The sequence below is a fragment of the Lampetra fluviatilis genome, chromosome 67 (assembly GCF_964198595.1).
Source record: "Lampetra fluviatilis chromosome 67, kcLamFluv1.1, whole genome shotgun sequence".
Lineage (NCBI taxonomy): Eukaryota > Metazoa > Chordata > Hyperoartia > Petromyzontiformes > Petromyzontidae > Lampetra > Lampetra fluviatilis.
Window position 1 is genome coordinate 3,653,364 of NC_136341.1, and position 11,040 is coordinate 3,664,403.

The window sequence follows — 11,040 nt, forward strand, 5'->3', positions numbered from 1 at the left end:
ACCAGCAGCAGCAGCTACAACACCAGCAGCAGTAACTACAACACCACCAGCAGCAACTACAACACCAGCAGCAGTAACTACAACACCAGCAGCAGCAGTAACTACAACACCAGCAGCAGCAGCAACTACAACACCAGCAGCAGCAGTAACTACAACACCAGCAGCAGCAGTAACTACAACACCACCAGCAGCAGTAACTACAACACCAGCAGCAGCAGCAGCAACTATGACACCAGTAACTACAACACCAGCAGCAGCAGTAACTACAACACCAGCAGCAGTAACTACAACACCACCAGCAGCAGCAACTACAACACCACCAGCAGCAGTAACTACAACACCAGCAGCAGTAGCAACTATGACACCAGTAACTACAACACCAGCAGCAGCAGCAACTACAACACCACCAGCAGCAGTAACTACAACACCAGCAGCAGTAACTACAACACCAGCAGCAGCAGTAACTACAACACCAGCAGCAGTAACTACAACACCAGCAGCAGTAGCAGCAGCAGCAACTATGACACCAGTAACTACAACACCAGCAGCAGCAGCAACTACAACACCAGCAGCAGTAACAACAACACCAGCAGCAGTAACTACACCAGCAGCAGTAACTACAACACCAGCAGCAGCAACTACAACACCAGCAGCAGTAACTACAACACCAGCAGCAGTAACTACAACACCACCAGCAGCAGTAACTACAACACCAGCAGCAGTAACTACAACACCAGCAGCAGTAACAACAACACCAGCAGCAGCAGTAACTACAACACCAGCAGCAGCAGTAACTACAACACCAGCAGCAGTAACTACAACACCAGCAGCAGCAGTAACTACAACACCACCAGCAGCAGTAACTACAACACCAGCAGCAGCAACTACAACACCAGCAGCAGCAACTACAACACCAGCAGCAGTAGCAGCAGCAACTATGACACCAGTAACTACAACACCAGCAGCAGCAACTATGACACCAGCAACTACAACACCAGCAGCAGCAACTACAACACCAGCAGCAGTAACTACAACACCAGCAGCAGTAACTACAACACCACCAGCAGCAGTAACTACAACACCAGCAGCAGTAACTACAACACCACCAGCAGCAGTAACTACAACACCAGCAGCAGTAACTACAACACCACCAGCAGCAGTAACTACAACACCAGCAGCAGTAACTACAACACCACCAGCAGCAGTAACTACAACACCAGCAGCAGTAGCAGCAGCAACTATGACACCAGTAACTACAACACCACCAGCAGCAGCAACTACAACACCAGCAGCAGTAGCAACTATGACACCAGCAACTACAACACCAGCAGCAGCTATGACACCAGCAACTACAACACCAGCAGGAGCAGCAGCAACTACAACATCAGCAGCTACAACACCAGCAACTACAACCCCAGCAACTACAACACCAGCAGCAGCAGGAGCAGCAGTAACTACAACACCAGCAGCAGTAGCAGCAGCGGCGGTAGCGGCGTCTCCATGATTATTTTGACAAACCTGCGTTCTAGACGAGACGGGCCCGCCGGGGGTCACAATGGCCGGGGGAAGAGGCGGAGGCCCGATGGAAAAAGACAAAAGGTTTGACGGGGGCAGCACAGCACGGGGCAGCACAGCACGGCACGGGGCAGCACGGCACGGGGCAGCACAGCACGGGGCAGCACGGCACGGGGCAGCACGGCACGGGGCAGCACAGCACGGCACGGGGCAGCACAGCACAGCACGGGGCAGCACAGCACGGCACGGGGCAGCACGGCACGGGGCAGCACGGCACGGGGCAGCACGGCACGGCACGGGGCAGCACGGCACGGGGCAGCACGGCACGGGGCAGCACAGCACAGCACGGGGCAGCACAGCACGGCACGGGGCAGCACAGCACGGCACGGCACAGCACAGCACAGCACGGGGCAGCACGGCACGGCACGGGGCAGCACGGCACGGGGCAGCACGGCACGGGACCTGCTGAGGGGGCAGCACGGCACGGGACCTGCTTACGCGGCGACAAGAGAGGACGGGAGGTGAATGTTGATGTGACCGGGCGTCCGTCTTCTCTCTCTCGCCCGGCCGCCCTCCCTCCGTCTGTGGCGTTCTCACCCTGAACCAAAACACTCACACCACCTACCCGGACACTTCGGGCCAAGCCACCGAACTAATCGGTTAGTCAGTCACATATTCTTAGGTTTTTTAGGTAAAGTCATAAAAGTAAAACTAAAATTAAATAAAAATCACGACGTTTCGGAGGCAACGGAAGCTTCCGTTGCCTCCGAAACGTCGTGATTTTTATTAAAATTAATAAAATTAAATAAAAAATTAAATAAAAATCACGACGTTTCGGAGGCAACACAATTCTTCCGTTGCCTCCGAAACGTCGTGATTTTTATTTTATTTTAATTTTACTTTTATTGATTTTAATTTTTTTACCTGCGTGACATTACCGAAAAAACCTAAGAATATGAATCCTTGCACAGTCACGAAAGCTTCAAATCTAGAATAGTCAGTCACAGTCAGCAAGCCACCTAGCCCCCCCCGCCCAGGCAGGTAAACTTGACAGCCAGCAAATGATTGAATCGACCACGCAGCTACCCAGCCAACCTGCCACCAGCGTAGGCACCCGGCCACTCACGTAACCCGCTCAGCCACGCGACCAGAGAGACGGCTACGAAGTGAGCCACTGACTGACTGAGTAGCTGAGCCAGTGTCCCAGCTACTCAGTCAGTCACCCAGTTACAGAGTCGTAACACCCTCCCAGCCACACAGATGACCAACCAGCCACCCACTCGCATATATACCGAGCCAACCAGCCATTCATGCAGCCAGCCACTCGGCCAATCAGTCACTCAGCTACTCAGCCAATCAGTCACTCAGCTACTCAGCCATTCAGTCACTCAGCTACTCAGCCATTCAGTCACTCAGCTACTCAGCCAATCAGTCACCCAGCTACTCAGCCAATCAGTCACTCAGCTACTCAGCCATTCAGTCACCCAGCTACTCAGCCATTCAGTCACCCAGCTACTCAGCCATTCAGTCACCCAGCTACTCAGCCATTCAGTCACTCAGCTACTCAGCCAATCAGTCACCCAGCTACTCAGCCATTCAGTCACCCAGCTACTCAGCCATTCAGTCACTCAGCTACTCAGCCATTCAGTCACCCAGCTACTCAGCCATTCAGTCACTCAGCTACTCAGCCAATCAGTCACCCAGCTACTCAGCCATTCAGTCACCCAGCTACTCAGCCATTCAGTCACCCAGCTACTCAGCCAATCAGTCACCCAGCTACTCAGCCAATCAGTCACTCAGCTACTCAGCCAATCCGTCACCCAGCTACTCAGCAATTCAGTCACCCAGCTACTCAGCCAATCAGTCACCCAGCTACTCAGCCATTCAGTCACTCAGCTACTCAGCCAATCCGTCACCCAGCTACTCAGCCAATCCGTCACCCAGCTACTCAGCCATTCAGTCACACAGCTACTCAGCCATTCAGTCACCCAGCTACTCATCCATTCAGTCACCCAGCTACTCAGCCAATCAGTCACTCAGCTACTCAGCCATTCAGTCACTCAGCTACTCAGCCATTCAGTCACCCAGCTACTCAGCCAATCAGTCACCCAGCTACTCAGCCAATCAGTCACCCAGCTACTCAGCCAATCAGTCGCCCAGCTACTCAGCCAATCAGTCACCCAGCTACTCAGCCAATCAGTCACTCAGCTACTCAGCCAATCAGTCACTCAGCTACTCAGCCATTCAGGCAGCCAGCTACTCAGCCAATCAGTCACACAGCTACTCAGCCAATCAGTCACACAACTATTCAACCATTCAGGCACCCAGCCATTCATGCAACCAGCCTGCCAGTCACCCAACATCCCATACACTCAGCTACTCAGCCATTCATGCAGCCAGCCTGCCAGCAAATCAGTCACCCAGCTACTCAGCCATTCATGCAGCCAGCCAAATAGTCACCGACCCCAGCAGCCAGCTATACTATCAGCCGCTTGGCCACCCACAGGCACCCACAGGCACCCACAGGAGGCACCCACCACCTACCTCCAGGCCCCCCCAGACAAAAGGCTCTGGATTCTCCTTGTGGCCATTGATTATTCATGAGAGAGGGGGGAGAGAGAGAGGGAGGGAGAGATGGGAAGAGAGGGATGGAGAGAGAGGGGAGAGGGAGGGAGAATGGAGACGTGAATGGAGTGAATGAGAGCAGCAGCAGCAGCATCAGCATCGCGGGCGGTGATCACGGTGACCACGCACCTCGTGCCACTCTACTGCTGGATGAGGGCCTCCCCGTACCGAGCGAGTTGGGGGGGTTATTTGACCATACTTCACCACGCTGGTCAGTCACCACGGAGGGGGAGGTTTGGTGGAGGTGGGTGGTAGGTGGTGATGGCGGTGGGGGGTGGTGGGGGGTGGTGGTGGTGGGGGGTGGTGGTGGAGGGTGGGGGGTGGTGGTGGGGGGTGGTGGTGGTGATGGTAGTGGTGATGGTAGTGGTGGTAGTGGTGGTGGGGGGTGGTAGTGGTGATGGTGGTGGTGGGGGGTGGTAGTGGTGGGTGGTGATGGTGGGTGATGGTAGTGGTGGTGGTAGTGGTGATGTTGGTGGTGGTGATGGTTGTGGTGGGGGGTGGGAGTGGGGGGTGGTGATGGTGGTGGTGATGGTAGTGGTGATGGTAGTAGTGGTGGTGGGGGGTGGTGATGGTGATGGTGGGTGATGGGGTGCGGAGTGCAAGCAAAACACAGATTGCAAAACTACCTCGTAGGGAGGACAATCTCCCCTTCCTCCCTCAGTGTGAAGCCAGCAAAGGTCGTGCCAGGGCTTATTCAACATCCCATCCCCTTCCGTGTCAGGCTTTGAGGAGTCCCCACTGCGGTTTCAGGACAGGCGGGCGAGGAGGGGAGTTTGTCCTGCAGAGACGCCATATTATCCGGCCATCTGCCACAGCAGAGGTGTAGGGAATTCCAACGGGACCTTACCTCCATAATGCAGGTTTTTTTGTTTGCTGGGTTAGATCTCGTGCATGTATAAATGTTGTGTCGTTAGACACTCAGTAAGGGTGGTCACGTAAACAGAATTAGCACCTTCTGTTTACGTGATAATCCTTACTAATTGGCTGTGTCAACCCCAAAAAAAACCCTATATTCTAAATGTTAAACGGGACCTTGCCTACCTACCTACACCTCTGCTTTACTAGCCATGGTCACGGCCGATGATGCCACATCTGGGTTAAATCTTCGTGTTTTCCGGGTCCCCGACTCGTAGCTGTCAACCCATACGGTCTACCCCGTGTTCTTGTACTACAGGCAGATTGAGTTTTCAGGTACATCCGGCGTACAGCACGTTTCAATAGGGGCAACAGAAATCTCTGTTTGTTTGTGTTTCCCCCTCGTGATGGGACTTTGTGGGATGAACGTTGAGATTTATAAGGAGCATTGGGTGACCAATCAAATCTGAATTGGTCTCTAATAAAGTAGGGCACTAATAAGGAGTTGACAGGTTTGTAGTAGTATAGTATACAGTAGTGTGTAGTGTAATGTACAGTAGTGTAGTGCAGTGTATAGTGTAGTGTATAGTGGTGTAGTGTATAGTGTAATGTATATTAGTGTAGTGTATAGTACAGTGCAGTGTATAGTAGTGTAGTGTATAGTGTAGTGTATAGTGTAGTGTATAGTGCTGGTGTATAGTAGTGTAGTGTATAGTAGTGTAGTGTATAGTGGTGTAGTGTATATTAGTGTAGTGTATAGTACAGTGCAGTGTATAGTAGTGTAGTGTATAGTGTAGTGTATAGTGCTGGTGTATAGTAGTGTAGTGTATAGTGGTGTAGTGTATATTAGTGTAGTGTATAGTATAGTGCAGTGTATAGTAGTGGAGTGTGTAGTGTATTGTAGTGTTGAGTAGCATATCCGTCAGCCCATACGGTTTACTGAATTGGTCTGTAATAAGGTAGGGAGGGCACTGCTAATCTCCCTGCTCACAACCAGAGGAGACCCTTCATGATGATGATGGTTGGTGGTGGTGGTGGGCACGCCTGGGTTATTAAAGCTGCATAGCCCAGAGTCATTCTCCGTTTACTTTGAGGTGCGCCAGGGATGTCCCTCTGTCATCTACACTACAATCACCACACTCTAACCAAGGACACTGTCACACCACAGCGATATCAATATTGGTTGTCTATGATCACCAACATCACCACCAACACGACCATCACCACCATAATCACCACAATCATCATCACCACCACAACCATCACATCTACCACCATCACCAACAACACTACCACAACCACCACCAACAAAACAACTACCATCACCTCTACCACCATCACACTACTGCCACCACCATCACCAGCCTAACCCTCACTACCATCACCTCTACCACCATCACACTACCGCCACCACCATCACCAGCCTAACCCTCACTACCATCACCATCACCTCTATCACCATCACACTACCGCCACCACCATCACCAGCCTAACCCTCACTACCACCATCACCAACAACACTACCACCACCACCACCATCAACACTACCACCATCAACCACCATCACACTACCGCCACCACCATCACCAGTCAAACCCTCACTACCACCACCACCATCACCAACAACACAACCACCATCACCTCTACCTCCATCAGACTACCGCCAACAACATCACCAGCCTAACCCTCACTACCACCATCACCACCATCGCACTACCGCTACCACCATCACCACCATCAACATAGCGACCAACAGGACAAGTTTACCACCATCACCACCACCACCAACAACCACCACCACCAACAACAACCACCACCACCAACCAACAACAATAACCACCAACCACCACCAAGTGACGGTCGCGCGGCCCTTTCCCCCCCTAGGTCGACTCGGCCTCAAAACGAGTGGCCCTGATGAGGCGGTGCGGAGTTAAAACATCGCCACCGAGGGGAGACAAAGGCGGTCACAGGCTTGCACGGGGTGCTGGCCATCTGTGTCCCCTTGGCCTTGAAACGAACAATTGACGGACGACGTTTCGGTGCGATGGCCCTTGTTGAGGAGCGCGAAGTCGCCTCACCTGCGAGACGGCGGCGGCGGCGGTGGTGGTGGTGCGGCGTCGTCTGAGGCGAAGTTGGACATGGGAGAGAGGGGGGTAAGGTGAACAACAACGATTTAACTTGACGGGCAAATGAAGCGGGGGGGAAAAACACTCCTACGGTGAACGATAAGCGAAGATTTTGTTACTAAAAAACTAAATTAGCATTTACAAAACATTAAAACGAATCACGATTTGAGACGCGATAGCGGAGCAGAGGACGCGCGCCAAAACCCCCGACGCGGCGACTGTCACGCGGCGACTGCCTCCAAACCACGCCCCTATCCACAGACCACGCCCCTCCTCCCCACAGACCACGCCCCCCCCACAGCCCACGCCCCTTTCACCCACAGACCACGCCCCTCCCCACAGACCACGCCCCCTCTTCCCCACAGACCACGCCCCTCCCCACAGACCACGCCCCCTCCCCCCCACAGAACACGCCCCCATCCACAGACCACGCCCCCTCCTCTTCGCTGACCACGCCTCTCCACCCCGACCACGCCCCTCCCCCATAGACCACGCCCCCTCCACAGACCACGCCCCCTCCGAAAGAACCAAGAATTAGAACACGCCCCACCCTCAAACCCACCCCCACCAAACCACGACCCCCACCCTCAAACCCACCTCCCCCCCACCAAACCACGACCCCCACCCTCAATCCCACCCCCCACCAAACCACGACCCCCACCCTCAAACCCACCCCCCACCAAACCACGACCCCCACCCTCAAACCCACCCCCCACCAAACCACGACCCCCACCCTCAATCCCACCCCCCACCAAACCACGACCCCCACCCTCAAACCCACCCCCCACCAAACCACGACCCCCACCCTCAAACCCACCCCCCACCAAACCACGACCCCCACCCTCAAACCCACCCCCCACCAAACCACGACCCCCACCCTCAAACCCACCTCCCCCCCACCAACCCACGACCCCCACCCTCAATCCCACCCCCCACCAAACCACGACCCCCACCCTCAAACCCACCTCCCCCCCACCAAACCACGACCCCCACCCTCAAACCTACCCCCCACCAAACCACGACCCCCACCCTCAAACCCACCCCCCACCAAACCACGACCCCCACCCTCAATCCCACCCCCCACCAAACCACGACCCCCACCCTCAAACCCACCCCCCACCAAACCACGACCCCCACCCTCAAACCCACCCCCCTCAAAACCACGACCCCCACCCTCAATCCCACCCCCCACCAAACCACGACCCCCACCCTCAAACCCACCCCCCACCAAACCACGACCCCCACCCTCAATCCCACCTCCCCCCCACCAAACCACGACCCCCACCCTCAAACCCACCCCCCACCAAACCACGACCCCCACCCTCAAACCCACCCCCCACCAAACCACGACCCCCACCCTCAATCCCACCCCCCACCAAACCACGACCCCCACCCTCAAACCCACCCCCCACCAAACCACGACCCCCACCCTCAAACCCACCCCCCACCAAACCACGACCCCCACCCTCAAACCCACCCCCCACCAAACCACGACCCCCACCCTCAAACCCACCTCCCCCCCACCAACCCACGACCCCCACCCTCAATCCCACCCCCCACCAAACCACGACCCCCACCCTCAAACCCACCTCCCCCCCACCAAACCACGACCCCCACCCTCAAACCTACCCCCCACCAAACCACGACCCCCACCCTCAAACCCACCCCCCACCAAACCACGACCCCCACCCTCAATCCCACCCCCCACCAAACCACGACCCCCACCCTCAAACCCACCCCCCACCAAACCACGACCCCCACCCTCAAACCCACCCCCCTCAAAACCACGACCCCCACCCTCAATCCCACCCCCCACCAAACCACGACCCCCACCCTCAAACCCACCCCCCACCAAACCACGACCCCCACCCTCAATCCCACCTCCCCCCCACCAAACCACGACCCCCACCCTCAAACCCACCTCCCCCCCACCAAACCACGACCCCCACCCTCAATCCCACCCCCCACCAAACCACGACCCCCACCCTCAAACCCACCCCCCACCAAACCACGACCCCCACCCTCAAACCCACCCCCCACCAAACCACGACCCCCACCCTCAAACCCACCCCCCACCAAACCACGACCCCCACCCTCAAACCTACCCCCCACCAAACCAATTAACAGTGAATATAAACCCACAATTTTCGATTTAAAGCTTTCGTGACTGCAGGGATTCATCTTCTTGGTTCTTTCGGTAAAGTCACGTAGAAGGGAAGTAATAAAATAATAAAAATAAAACATAATAAAATACAATTCTCACGACGTTTCGGCCACAACGCAAGCAGCCGTCCACCTGAGGACGGCTGCTTGCGTTGTGGCCGAAACGTCGTGAGAATTATTTTATTATGTTTTATTTATTTTTTCTTCTCCAGAATCTTCAGACTCACAATCTGTATTATCCATAATATACTTTTTTTGGGGTGTGATCGCGTTAATATATAAATGTTGTGTCGTTAAAACCCGCCACCACCCGACACAGCCAACTAGTAAGGGTTGCCACGTACACAGAACGTGGCCAATTCGTCACTCGTACAGCACTAGTGTGTAGTGTATAGTGTAGTGTATAGTGTAGTATACTAGTACAGCACTAGTGTATAGTGTAGTGTAGTAGTGTATAGTGTAGTGTATAGTGTAGTGTATAGTGTAGTAGTGTGTAGTGTATAGTGTAGTGTATAGTGTAGTGTATAGTATAGTATACTAGTACAGCACTAGTGTATAGTGTAGTGTATCGTGTAGTGTAGTCGTGTATAGTGTAGTAGTGTGTAGTGTATAGTGTAGTGTATAGTGTAGTGTATAGTGTAGTATACTAGTACAGCACTAGTGTATAGTGTAGTGTATCGTGTAGTGTATAGTGTAGTGTATAGTGTAGTGTATAGTGTAGTATACTAGTACAGCACTAGTGTATAGTGTAGTGTATAGTGTAGTGTACTAGTACAGCACTAGTGTATAGTGTAGTGTATAGTGTAGTGTATAGTGTAGTGTATAATGTAGTGTACTAGTACAGCACTAGTGCATAGTGTAGTGTATAGTGTAGTGTACTAGTACAGCACTAGTGTATAGTGTAGTGTATAGTGTAGTGTACTAGTACAGCACTAGTGTATAGTGTAGTGTATAGTGTAGTGTAGTGTACTAGTACAGCACTAGTGTATAGTGTAGTGTATAGTGTAGTGTATAGTGTAGTGTAGTATACTAGTACAGCACTAGTGTATAGTGTAGTGTATAGTGTAGTGTATAGTGTAGTGTACTAGTACAGCACTAGTGTATAGTGTAGTGTATAGTGTAGTGTATAGTGTAGTGTAGTATACTAGTACAGCACTAGTGTATAGTGTAGTGTATAGTGTAGTGTGTAATGTAGTGTACTAGTACAGCACTAGTGTATAGTGTAGTGTATAGTGTAGTGTAGTGTACTAGTACAGCACTAGTGTATAGTGTAGTGTGTAGTGTAGTGTATAGTGTAGTGTAGTATACTAGTACAGCACTAGTGTATAGTGTAGTGTATAGTGTAGTGTATAGTGTAGTGTACTAGTACAGCACTAGTGTATAGTGTAGTGTATAGTGTAGTGTGTAGTGTAGTGTATAGTGTAGTGTAGTATACTAGTACAGCACTAGTGTATAGTGTAGTGTATAGTGTAGTGTAGTGTACTAGTACAGCACTAGTGTATAGTGTAGTGTATAGTGTAGTGTATAGTGTAGTGTAGTATACTAGTACAGCACTAGTGTATAGTGTAGTGTATAGTGTAGTGTATAGTGTAGTGTACTAGTACAGCACTAGTGTATAGTGTAGTGTATAGTGTATAGTGTAGTGTATAGTGTAGTGTACTAGTACAGCACTAGTGTATAGTGTAGTGTGTAGTGTACTAGTACAGCACTAGTGTATAGTGTAGTGTATAATGTAGTGTATAGTGTAGTGTATAGT

The 11,040-nt window shown here is 52.6% G+C and overlaps 1 protein-coding gene across 1 annotated transcript; it reads left to right on the forward strand.

Annotated features, from left to right (window-relative positions):
- Positions 1 to 358: 358 nt before the first annotated feature.
- Positions 359 to 4,868, forward strand: LOC144952370 (uncharacterized). Its single transcript, XM_078882759.1, has 4 exons — positions 359 to 367; positions 1,530 to 1,903; positions 2,788 to 3,930; positions 4,862 to 4,868. The coding sequence occupies exons 1-4, from the start codon at positions 359 to 361 to the stop codon at positions 4,866 to 4,868; spliced, it is 1,533 nt and encodes a 510-aa protein (XP_078738885.1).
- Positions 4,869 to 11,040: the final 6,172 nt, after the last annotated feature.

Coding starts and splice junctions, on each gene's coding strand:
- LOC144952370 (XM_078882759.1), top strand. Junction 1,904..2,787: donor GGGCAGCACAGCACGGCACG/GCACAGCACAGC, acceptor ATGACCAACCAG/CCACCCACTCGCATATATAC.